This window comes from Clavelina lepadiformis, chromosome 4 (genome assembly GCF_947623445.1).
Source record: "Clavelina lepadiformis chromosome 4, kaClaLepa1.1, whole genome shotgun sequence".
NCBI classification, from domain to species: Eukaryota; Metazoa; Chordata; class Ascidiacea; order Aplousobranchia; family Clavelinidae; genus Clavelina; species Clavelina lepadiformis.
In genome coordinates, this window is record NC_135243.1 from 2686692 (window position 1) to 2699284 (window position 12593).

The 12593-nt window shown below is 37.5% G+C and overlaps 1 protein-coding gene across 1 annotated transcript; it reads right to left on the reverse strand.

Annotated features, from left to right (window-relative positions):
* Positions 1 to 10605: 10605 nt before the first annotated feature.
* LOC143451800 (corticotropin-releasing factor receptor 2-like) lies at positions 10606 to 12245 on the reverse strand. The gene is made up of 4 exons (XM_076952538.1): positions 12213 to 12245; positions 11951 to 12116; positions 11244 to 11377; positions 10606 to 10932 (listed from the first exon to the last, which is right to left on the reverse strand). Exons 1-4 carry the CDS (start codon positions 12243 to 12245, stop codon positions 10606 to 10608), a joined length of 660 nt encoding a protein of 219 aa, XP_076808653.1.
* Positions 12246 to 12593: the final 348 nt, after the last annotated feature.

Consider the following 12593-nt stretch of genomic DNA (forward strand, 5'->3'; position numbering starts at 1 on the left):
TAGTTTTGCTTCCTATAGCGGATTGCAAAGCAGCACATCGTCATAGTAGAGTAAAACTTGCAGGGCACCAGGGTAACTTGAACATAAAGGGTGCTGTTGAAATACGAAGCCAGATTCAAAATTGCTATAGCATCGGTGCATACAAACTTCGTGGTGGTACTTTTTATATGTTAAAAAAAGATATGTATTTCAACCAAAGAAGTGATTGCGATCCTTACAGAAATATAATAATACAAATGTGGAGCGTTAATTATTCGCCTCTTTTCACTCATTCCAATCACTTTCATTGAATAAGCAATAGTTACTTCCTGTGGCTAGCTTAAACCAAAGTTTCTAAAGAAAAATTTTTCTTGTAAATGTGCAGTTTTGAATTTTTTATACTGAGCGACAATCGGATGTACTTGCTTCATAATGCGATGAACGGTAGTTTGCTTATCACAAGAAGTTCCTTCACTTTCTTTAGTTGATAGTTCAGTATAGTAAGAACATCGTAAATCGTTCGGCTGATATTGCTTAAAGAAGTTTTTTGAAACTCAACTAAGTTATCAATTACAGCGTGTAAATAGAAATGGTTCCACCTGTTTAAATGGTCAAAGTAAAGTTTGCGGTATTGAAACGGCAACAAGAACGCGAACAAATATTTTGTGTCTATGGTTTTACCAATTGTTTAGTTTTCTATTAAGTATTATTCTCGTATTACATCATAATTTGTCAACGTCAAACGCGCGCTTTTCTCGATCGCTACCGTTCATGCTTAATTCGGCATTCAACTATCAAGTGAATATAGTTTCATTTCAGGGGATTATTCAGTTTTATTCTGTGAAGTCATTTTTGTTCAGTTGGAAACAAATTAACGACAAAACGCAATACAATTTATTTGTAAACGCAGGGATTTACACCTTCATACTTCTTCAACAACTAAATATTTTTACCTGTATGAGATCGTGTTTTTTTTCATGTTCAAATGAAAACTCGCCGCATCTTTTTCCCAAATTTCAAGCGGGTTTGTCGAATCAACGTTTTCATCACAACTTTATCATCCACTGCATTGATCCTCTTCTATTGAAACGTTCCCTCTTTGTTCTCCGGCTTCTGAAACTTGCTCATCACTGTTTAAATTATCTCTCTTTATCCTGTGCAAATGCGTTTTTCTGCAGTGTCTTTTCAGGTTTCAATAATGCTGGTAGCTTTTTCTGAAACTTTCAATTTGACAAGCCTAAAGAAAAGTAGATTGTCGAACATCTTCCTGTAATTGGTTGTGGTAGAGTCGAATGAAATTGCGTGTATAACCTGCATTTTGATAGTTGGTACGGTTTCTATAAACTAAAAGCTCCATGATTTAACACCCAAACCCTTCAACATTTTGGAGAACTATGCATAAACTGTTGCGGCTAATGATTACATGCAGGCAAACTAACTGGTCTTGAAGAAGGGAATTGATGGAAGTGGATAGACCCGGAGAGTATTTAGCCGAAAAGAAAAAAGCCTCAAAATAAGTTGGAGAGTATCCAACAATCCAAGCAATAAAAAACAACTTTGCAGATGACGTCTTACACAAGTCTCTAATAATATACTTTCTTTTCAAACACGGCACTGTACGAGATTGACTCTTGGTTACGAAACTTCGCTTTCAAAAATGGTTTGCATGAAACTTTCTTTAAAGAGATTGAAACCTTGTTGGCAATTCTGTTATTTTCTTTTATTTTTGTAGGTATTGCATTTGTGGCATCTTGTTCTGGGGCGAGCGATTATACTTCATTCTAAAGTTGGATAAGTTGTGGCAAGCAAAGTTATTATATTGCCGTTAATGATCAAAGCAACCTTGTTTCAAAAGCTTTCTGCTCCATTTATAAGACTTCCTTGCAATTAATTTCGCCTGCTTGTTGTGAGCTACGCGCTACACCTGGGAAAAGTTTTTTGATCTGATAATAGTTTTCTTGCGGATGTTGGCCCAAATTTTCTTTCAGATATATATTCTCTGGTTCGGGCTATCCCCCAGTGGTGATGTGATGTGTTGCGCATTCTATTAGTTATGACAAGTCCTTAGATTACTATAAATGTTTGAAAACTGAAACAATCGATCTCTTGATGGTTGTGCTATCTCCTTAATTATGATGTCATTCCAAGAAAACTGTACAATACCCCAGGTAACCTTTGATAAAATCTTTGTAGATGATACGAACAATTTACTAACTTTCCATGATTATCACGTTTTTACTTCGCACTTGATCCCAGAGTGATCCTATCCGTAATCAATGAAGCGTAGAAAAAGAGAAAACAGAGAAGAACGACGACGAATTACAGTAATGTAATGCTTGAATCCCACAGTAATGCTTGAATTGCGTGCGATTGCTTATACAAAACATCTTCGTAATGTAACCGTGGCTGTTTCATTTTGCAACCATGAGATTCGTTACGAGCAATTTTCAGGCTTTGTGACGTTGTTACGAAGGGGGGCGGTGGGGCATAAGTTTACGTAAAAAATTGAACAATGTAGTCACCGAAGGAAATTCAAAAAGTTAATTAGACTCTATTTGCACAAATGTCTTGCTGTCGTCCGACCAAAAATAAATCGACACGCATTCTTTTATATCAACACGAGGAACAATTAAGCTTCGTGATATTAAATGGTTAAACTTTGGGCTATGAGTTGTTTATTGCATTGGTGATTGATTACTTCATTACGTAAAAATCGGTTTACGCAGCGTCGGTGTACACACACACTACGGTACACACTGAATTTTATTACAGTAAATGTTTGAATGTAATAATTCGCTTTGTATTTACTTCTAGTTGATTCTTTAAAACTTTTCTTAACATGAATTAGCTTGAGTAACGCGTCGCAAATTACACGCAAGTTCTTACGCATTTTACGTCATATTCATCGCTGGTCACGTATCTAGATTTCATATTGGACAAGCCAAGTGCGAAGGATTCAAACCGCTGTAAAATAAGGACTAGGCAAAATATTTTCAAATTGTTTTATATCTCGTAAAAGAATTCATGTGCAACTTACCAAAGCAAAATCATCACAATCCAACGCCCAGTACCCAGTTTGTAATTTAAAAAAGAATCAAAGTGTGTCGACAATTCTCATTGTTAAGTAAGCTTATAAGCGATCGAAAATATCTTGCCACCCGAAAAAAATGGCATCGGTAATTCGGAAAGTGTCTATATGGAATATAAGGCAAAGCGGCAATTTTGCACCAGAACTCAACATTCGCCGACGTATCATATACCAACTTTGCAGCAGGGAGAAATATGGCCAATAGGCAATGAATGAGAAATTAATTTATTATCTCCCACGCACTTAGCAAACGTTCCAATCTGAAACGCATAAGACTGGTCAACGAGCTCACTAAACTTTCTTGGGTTTCTTGTACTTTTGACGTAAACTGAAAGTTCTGGCTTCTCATGACTCTTCTAGAAGACGGACAGTTCTTCTCAGTAAGCACTCAAAATTAGAACGCCAAAAAAACATATTTCAAATTTGCAAATTTGTAAATTAGGAATAGGAGAAACTTTCTGGTAGACTTAAGTGGTTCGATATTTTATATTGTTACGAGTAGTATAACAGTGTACGCTGGTGCCAAATTCTGTCTCCTCATTGTGACGGCATGAATTCAAATTCAATTATGGTTTTGATTCAACAAAAAAGTAGCAGTAGCCTGACCAGTGGCTAGAGCAGTCAGCCGAGTTTGGATATTGAACATGTGGCCGTTTGAGTTGTTGAGAGATAAAGATGCCCCAAATAACGGGCTATATCTGACTTCACTTGTGGTTGAAGGTTGCGAGGACACTTGGGTCTGCGCGTGCTCGTTAGAACAGTCTACAAATCAAAAACTGATAAAACAATTTTATTTACAAACTGACAAGCGTAATGTAAATTAAGGTTCTTGGTATTCAAGAAAGTCGGAGACGCAAAGGCATATTAAGAAAAGTAATCAACGCAAGAATGTAAATTAAGGAGGAAAACGAAAAGTTAAAGAAAAATGACTAAAGCGTAGCAAAAGACAGTGCTAGCCTTTGTGCAATTTCCGATTTTCACACATTTTATATTTTCTAACTTAGTATCGCCTGAATTTAGATCTGTTCACCAAAAAAATTAGATGTTAGCTGAGCTGATGATGGCTGAACCGTGTTAAGCCAGTTAATAGTAAAATATAAAGCAAGATATAAGTTGGCTGCACTCTGAAGTTTATCCGTGGTTTTGAATCGAAACTGTTCTTCAGCATCGACTCAACCGCGTACAATCAGCATCACTGTCAAAATATGAAAGTATTGTTCAAGTGACAATTTTACAACTTTATAAAAAACTTCATTATGCAACGACATGTTAAGCGTTCTTGTTGACCTTGATTTCAATGCGCAAAACAAATTCCACAAAGCTCGAAAGTTTGACGCAAAAGAGTCGATTTTCCAAATTCTTATCATCTGTTTCAGTAATTCAATTTCAATTTCAAATTTACGCAAATATAAGACTCAGTTCCATCGGGTTGGAAAAAGCTGTACAGAAAACTATCAAACAGATATCTTCAGTATATTAATATAAGCTATACTTGCTGAAAAACTCGGCACACTACTGACAATATTGAAAGCGTCATGAGTTGTAAAGCTAAAGATTGGACACTTTCGACCGTTAAACTCCGTTTCCTTTAACATCAGCGCAAAAAGTTTTCACAAAGATCACTCTTCGTTTACGTCATAACCTAGGAGTATAGGAATTTTAAAGAAGCAACTGACAAGGGAATCCTGGGCATGGTATAGGCCAGAAAACTCAAGCTGCATGAGGCCAGTTGCTTTAAACGTTGGAATAACACTATGGCAGAATTCGTTTTTATAGTTATTGTAGTTTAGGTACTTGCTTACTTACTGTTTCTACTTACCCTATCAACCTATTGTGTCCTATTCTTAGGTTTTAACATTAAACAGTTAACTCTGTTAACACAAAGTAAAATTCTAGCCGCGAAATTGCCACTCTGCTTAAATAATTTATGTTTATGGACAATCACCTTTAAAGTGCACGCGCCAACGTAATTATGACGTAATTCAATTTATAGTGTGTCTTTCAGTCTCGTTGCTGCGTTTTTCATTGGAGTGGAAGCACGGCTTGAAGTAGCCACGCTTTAAAACCGGTCCGTTCCTTTATTTCGTGTTTTTGGGTCCAGGCAATTTGGTAAATAAATCTCCGTTATTTCATTGGGGACATGACATAATTAAAGAACATTAAAACGTAAGAACATTTAAAGCTTTAAAGCTTTAAAGTTTTTAAATCGATTCACAGTTTTAAATCCAGCTCATAGTGCTGGTTTTCTGCCATGTTGGCGATGTAAGTTTGGTTCTCGAATTTTCTCCATTACTTAATTATTTGCTGCTGGTCGGCAGAACTTGAATCTGGTTGTAAAGATATTTTTAACGCTTTTCCTTGGTTGGATATTACCTGGTTACCAATTGAATTAACTTTGTTACAATAATTGTGACTAACAACTTTTCCAGGTTGTTAGTTTAGTTTGTTCCCTTTGTCTCTTACTTGTTTCGATAATACCCAAAAAACTTGATTCTTTCCACCTTAAATAATAGTCCCATCCAGGCTTACGGATACAAATCCATTGACGTCTGTCTTCATGAGAATACTTGCAAGATTCAGTTTACTTTCGCTTCAACGGACATCCCTCATCCGATTCTTGGTGCGGATTTCTTGAAGCGTTTTAGTTTGTTGGTTGACGAGGACAGGCAAAGTACTTTCGACGACAGAGAAAGTTCATCGTTTTTAGCACAAGCGCTTAGCGCACCATCTGATAAGAGTTTGGCCGAATTTCGCGGCATTTACCAGGAAATTTTTGATGCTTCTTTGCGTTCGCGAGTAATTAAGCACAAGGTTCAGCATAAAATCGAGACGACTGGACCTCCATTCCATTCTCCTGCGAGGCGTTTATCTTTCGAGAAACGTCGCGCAGCTAAAGAAGAACTTGTTAAAATGATCAACCAAGGCATTATTGAACCCAGCAGCTCCACATGGTGTAGTCCCATGCACTTGGTAAAAAAATCAAACGGTGGTGTGATCTGACCGTTACAAGTTTCCAATTTGCGAGATTTCACTGGTGAGTTACACGATGCAACAATCTTTTCCAAGTGTGACTTATTAAAAGCATTCTTTCAAATCCCCAAGATTGCCTCCGAAGATAAAGCAAAGTCGGCTTTCAGCTTCTGTTCAAAGCTTTGAATGTTTTATGGATTCAATTACATGAGATGTAAATTTTTGTTTCTTATACCTTGATGACGTATTATTGTTATCTCGTCATCAAGAAGAACAATTACAACATTTACAAATATTATTTAAACTTTTATCTGTTCATGGCGTTGTCGCCCTTCGCTAGACCTGGAAAAAATATGTCAATGGTTCAATGGAAGATTATCTTTATGACACTGTAGTGGCCTGGGAGGCATTTTTAATACCATTATATCATTCGTGGGAACGTATTCGCCAGTTAATTATTGAAATATTGTTTATTGATAAACTGCAATTGTCGTCTAATATTTGGAAACTTGCTCTAAATAACTTTATGTGAAAACGCCGTTTAGTACGTAACCAGGTGATTTCATAACATCCTAGTTTTAACTGAATTTAATTCCCATTGCCAACGCTTTGTGTTTATCGTTCGCACGTTTTGAAATGTTCGTGTATTTTGTGTCGAATATTTCCGTTCACAGCGCTCCACGCTGTTATAAGCTCAAACTTCTGTGCGAGTACAGTCTGTGCTCAGACAGAGATACAGAATCGTACGAACGTATTACGTTATTCGCGTTAATTGTAATTCGTTAGACTTGTTTTAAATGATGAATGCTAAGTTTGTGATTGTGTCATAGTCGGAATCTGTACAGTCCTACAATAAAGGATCGTTTATGATAAACTGTATCTGTAATGATGTAAGAGCTTTCGGCTAGTAAAAGGTTAGAGGATTCTAACCGCACGCAACCACGGAGACAGATCATTAATTCGGCCGGTAAATTAAGTCCGAAATCACAAGTTAAGACTGACAAGCAGTGCAAGACCTCTGCATTTTGGTGACCCCGACGTTGACCCGACGTGTTTCAATCCTTACAGCCATACTTCATGACTGGTAAGTGGATTTTGCATGTTTTTTTACAACTAGCTGAAACCCTAGTTTGTAATGCACGCCCATCAGCTTGGAATGCATGCTCACCTAGCTTAGGCTATCATTTTCACATCGCGCTGTAGTATGAAAAAAAAGTTTTTGTTGAAAAATGTTTTCTTCGGGTTCTCTTGGGACCAAAATTTTTTTCGTGGTGTCGTCGAAATTTTTATCGGTACTGATAAATGTCAAAACCGTTGCCGCACAACGAAAAGTTACTTCAATACCAGGCAAAACTAAGTAAAAATACCACGTTAGCACACGATTAACCCCGCGGCCCGACGAGTCAATTCAGGATACGACCATGTCGAGCGAAAACGGAGAACAGTCGTCAGATCCCCCCAGCAATGAGACGGCTGGAACCTCTGGTCTGGGTGCTGACAATAAATTACTGACAAGTGTGCGGACACAGGACAATACCTCGCGAAACGATTTGTTTTCACACATCAAGCTTCCTACCTTTTGGAAATTCAATCCCGAAGCATGGATCTCCCACCTGGAACACAAATTTTCTCTGTATCGCATCTCTTCGCAAACAAACCGTTACTTGTCAAACCTAAAGAAGATGCCACGAAAAAAATGTTTTTATATTTATTTTTTATATTTAATTGCTAATATTTTTTTGTCACTTTATTTAATCGTCTTTTTGCACGTTACGTAACAATTCAGTTTCTATACAGTCTTGCTTAAAACACTGAAAATTAGTTACAGTGATCGTTTCAAAGGCTGTGGCACCTGGATAGTGCATAATGCATTGATAATTGTCAAACTAACTTAATGATATATCAGTATCACAGTGTTGGTCATTGTTGGATATCTGTGCCATTCATAAATATTTACCGACGTGCATAGGTCAAAGTTGGACCAGCTCTAAAGGCTTGGTACAAGACAAGATTTGCGCAATCTTCCGGCTCCTACTCTGCGGAGGGCTCCAATTTTTGCATCACAAACTTTCGCCAACGCTTCAATGAGTGTTACAACCCCCTCGTGTGGATAGGATGCTGTCCGTGTATGCTGCTGTGCGGACCGCCTTACTGTGTAAGTCTGATATTTCTTCCAACATTAGATTTTAATGGAGTTATGGAAATCAAAATCCATTTAAACGTAACTAAGCACTTCAGATTTTGATCTTTACAATGCGGTTTGAAATAATTAAGATCATACTGGTGTTTGTCCTTAATTAAAACACCAGTTCCTTGCAAAAAATTCACTTGTAAAAATGGTGCTGGTTTTGGAAATATTTCTTTTCCTTTTCAAGGTTACTGGTAAGTTTGCTTTGTGTGGCCATCACATGCCGGATGTTTAATGTAGGAAACAACCAACCATGTATTTCAACAATCTGCTAAAACCGGATTTTAAATTAAAAATTAATTAATTTAAAAATTAAATTAAAAGCAAGATTTTATGATTTCTTTGTTATTTCTGCTTTTTACTGTGCTTTAAACTTCTTGACTCTTCTTGTCTTTATTGAGACATAATTGAAAGCGGAAGTGGTGATTATTGGTCTTATTTGCTCTGTTTGGGATTCAGTTATGATTATATTTGGTGCGTGTCAAGGCAACTCTGAGAATTTGTTTCAACTTCTCAATTTCAACGACTGGAGTTCACTATTTTCCATGGAATTCTGCTTTGATTAACTTGCACATTTATTCCATCACAGATTTATAGAGCGATGAACTCAAATGACTTTGATCGCCCAATTCGAGCGATGGTCACTTATATTGAAGGTGTCAATCAAGCAGAACGACAACAATTGGCGCAGATGCTGGTACGAGCTTACGTGGACGGCATGAATGCAGTCTCCAACGTCCAACCACCAGGTAATGTTTTGGGTTCAATCCCATGAAAATGAATTCTGGATTGTGATATTCCTTCTGTCAAAAGTCAAGGCTTAACGTGATACTTTAAGTTGAATCTACAGGTTTTCACTGGAGTTCTAAAGTTCATGATTCTTATTTAGTTGTATGCCAAATATGGTACATTTTGAGTATGATTTACTTTTGCTGTGTTTCTGTGATTCAACTTGATTTGTATATTTCAGTCCCACCGCCGTACACAGAACAGCCTGCCCCTCCACCATATTCTCCCAGCGTTTGATTTCTATGGAAGGACTATGGCATCATCGCAATATGATTCTTAGATTTTTAACTTTTTACTCTGAATGTTGAAATCAAATTGTCACAACTTGTCCAACTAAGATCAGGTCAAACGTGACAATACTTTATGTGTTTTGCTCATTTGGTGGCACAACAAAGTCAAAGGTTGCATCATTTTTGAGGCAATAAATCTTGTTTTTCAGACTTTGGGAGTTGAGTTGATTTCTTTTGTTTATAGATTGTGACTTGTATTCATTTCTAGATTTTGTCTTTCCTCATTCTCTTCCCAGCATTGCCTTCTTACCTTGTATATTTGCATATTTTTTATTGGATTTTCCAAGCAATTTTTTTTTCCTTTGTTATTGCCAATTTGGTAATCACCAACCAACCAACAGCTAAATTCTTAACCAAATCATTGGCTTTGTCGGTTATATTCAAACTATTGATGATTGGTAACATGATGTTATGGTTGTTAATAATGTTTCTATGTGCATATGACCGCTAATATAGTATCATTGAATCTAATCCAATACTACACTGCATCGTTATTTTAGCATTTTCTACTTTGCTTTCTCGCCTTGTAATTACTTGAGTGTGACGTATAACAGCGTTTGCTATGTTGGCAAGGTGTGACGTCATCGAAGCTTGTCGTTGGTGGTTTTGTAATACAGTGACGTAACAACTTACATGAAAGGCATTTAGTTAGTACATGGTATTAAGCAGGGATGATGCCACAAAGTAATACTCTGAGCTTCTACAAATCGTTTTCCGCTGGATGGAGCGTCGGAGCACTCCTTTCATGCAAAATGACTGAGCGCAATTGGTGGGAAGGAAATGGTTCTGGTCTTTCAGTTCCGGATTCGTCACAATGCCTGTCTAGCTTGACGGTTACGTGGAAATGAGTGGTCGGTGATGAGGATTGAGTCGAGTGACGTCTCACTAAATATAGTCATAATCATGCCTTAACTGTGATTGTTACGTCATAAGCCAAACAGACCGATCAAATCGAGTAATGACATGACATCTTCGATCTGTGGCTGGGTGGGGGGGAACTTCATTTGTTAAAAAATATTTAATAAATTGCAGATCAAACATCAGCCAATACCACGGAGGTCTTTCTCGAAGCAGGGCACTCTTGTATTGTGACGCCATTTCCGCCAATTCCTTCCAATCGCGTTTAGAATTTCTGAGTTGCTCAAGCAATAAATCAAACAGACCAAGAAACCCTGCCGTGTCATAGAAAACAATAAGTTGTCTGAAATTCGTCAGAAATGTATTAATCAAAACATTTATGGCTCCGTCAGTGAAACGCCAGAGTGCTATGACGTCAATACACAAATGGTAGAGAAGCGCAATTATGTGCAGATCGCGATTGTAAGATATGCAGTTAAAGCTGCCAGTTGCATTCCGGAGAGGAAAGACAATTCTGACCGCACAATCGAAGGAATCAACAAATTTACCTGAAATGACTGAAAGATGGCGTTGACGTAGAAGAAAGCGATTTCACCAGCGCCATCTCCCGGACTGAGAAAAAACAAGATGTAGGTAATTCCAAGAAGGTTGAAAAGAAAGAAAGCCGCTTTTACTGCTTTTGAATAGGTCACTGCACTCTCTAGCGAGTTCTGCCTGATGAGTTTAGTGACCAAAATTCGGACGACATTCACCATTATCAACGCGTTGATCTGTTTAGAAAGAAATAAATGTTTTAATTCCAAAGCGTCATAAATTACTTGGTTGATGGTGGATGAACCGTGTTGACCCAGTAGATAGTAAAATAAAAACAAGATATAAGGTGGTCGCACTATGAAGGTTAACTTTATTTTTGATTCTTCTACACGAGCTTTCGCAAGCATAAGTTTCTTCAGGTTTACTAAGAGATGGCAAAAATTATTTCAAATAAGTTACTCTGAGCGACTGGTAGTTCTGATCCTGACTGCTATTGCCAATACCTTATTCTGATCATTGTTATAATGTGACGTCATAAAAAACTTACCGCGAACAAGACAAAGATGGGAATCTGGTAGAAATATTCGACCCAGGTGTCTGTCGGGTTCTGCATCCAGCATTCTTTGTCCTCATAAACCGCTTTAAGCACCGCCCATATAACTGTGATTGGGATCGGTGTGCCTGCGTCATAGACATCTTGTGTTATTAGTAATTAACATGTTTTCGATGAAAATTTGTGCTGAACATATCTGATACAAACAGCTTAATGAAACAGTTATAAACTTTGGTTTATGCAACATCTCAGAATCACGTATAAAAACGCAAAAGACTCCTTTATACTCCTACAGCGCTATTAACAAAACGTTCCTAGCGCAATCTAAAAGAGTTAGGACAAGTTGTAGGATGTCAGCGTACTGGAAACGCGAACCCAATAAAAGATGAATGTCAATATTCGGCCCATTTTTAAGTTGCGTGACATAAATGACATTAAATAACCTGACTAAGTCTGTTGTTTGGAAAGGATTTTGTAGAAGCCAAAGACGATGGCGGTAACAATGGACTTATCTGACATCACAATGGTCACTATGCGTGTAGGTCGCTTTGATATTACCACGTGACCATGATACCCTGTCACCAAACTTCGGCAAAAATAAATAAATGTATGATGAAGAATAATTATTTCTTCAAACCCATCGACTCGTAAAATGGGAATCGAAATATTGATCAAAGCAACTGTAATTAATCCTGACTTACCCCAACCTAGCGCCATGTATAGCTTTATGCTGAACCTGTCGTACGTGTAAGCCATGACCACCATCATGTGAAGGTAGACGCCCTCCACGAACATCCAGCAGTAGGTGGCCACTTGAGAGTAGATGGAGATGGCGGCCAGGACTCGACATAGAACCTGGAACCAAACCTGGGTGATTGTGAGAAGAAGAAGTAAACAATTGTGCAGACTTGCACATATTATATAAAGATATTTTGTTTACCAAAAAATTTCGATACAACAAACCGTAAATTTGTAATTAAACTTAAACTTAAACATTTTAATTAGCTTCGTTGTAATAGTACTGGTAAAAATAAGATATCGTTTACGTCATACTAATTACGTCAAAATACCTCATTGTTTTTTCTTGCATGGTAGCTGGTGGAGAAACTATGAATTAACCAGATGACGTTTTGTAGAATGAGTGACGTAGCAAGATTCCAATGAATGATATTTCTCCAACACCGGATGCTTCTACAACGTGATGACGTAAACAAAATGACGTATGCCTGCCGTAATAAAGCCGAAATAACCTATTTTAGCCAAGAGAACAATAGAATTGGATTTCACTTCATGCTTTGTATAAAGTGTTAGCATAGAGTTTATGCGATAGAGTCCTCCCTATAC

Excerpts from the sequence above, each read along its gene's own strand:
- LOC143451800 (XM_076952538.1), bottom strand. The coding sequence starts at position 12,245 with ATGTTTAAGTTTAAGTTTAATTACAAATTTACG. Across the intron at positions 11,378-11,950 it reads ATACATGGCGCTAGGTTGGG|GCACACCGATCCCAATCACA; the intron begins GTAAGTCAGGAT and ends TCTATGACGCAG. Across the intron at positions 10,933-11,243 it reads CCATCTTTGTCTTGTTCGCG|ATCAACGCGTTGATAATGGT; the intron begins GTAAGTTTTTTA and ends CTTTCTAAACAG.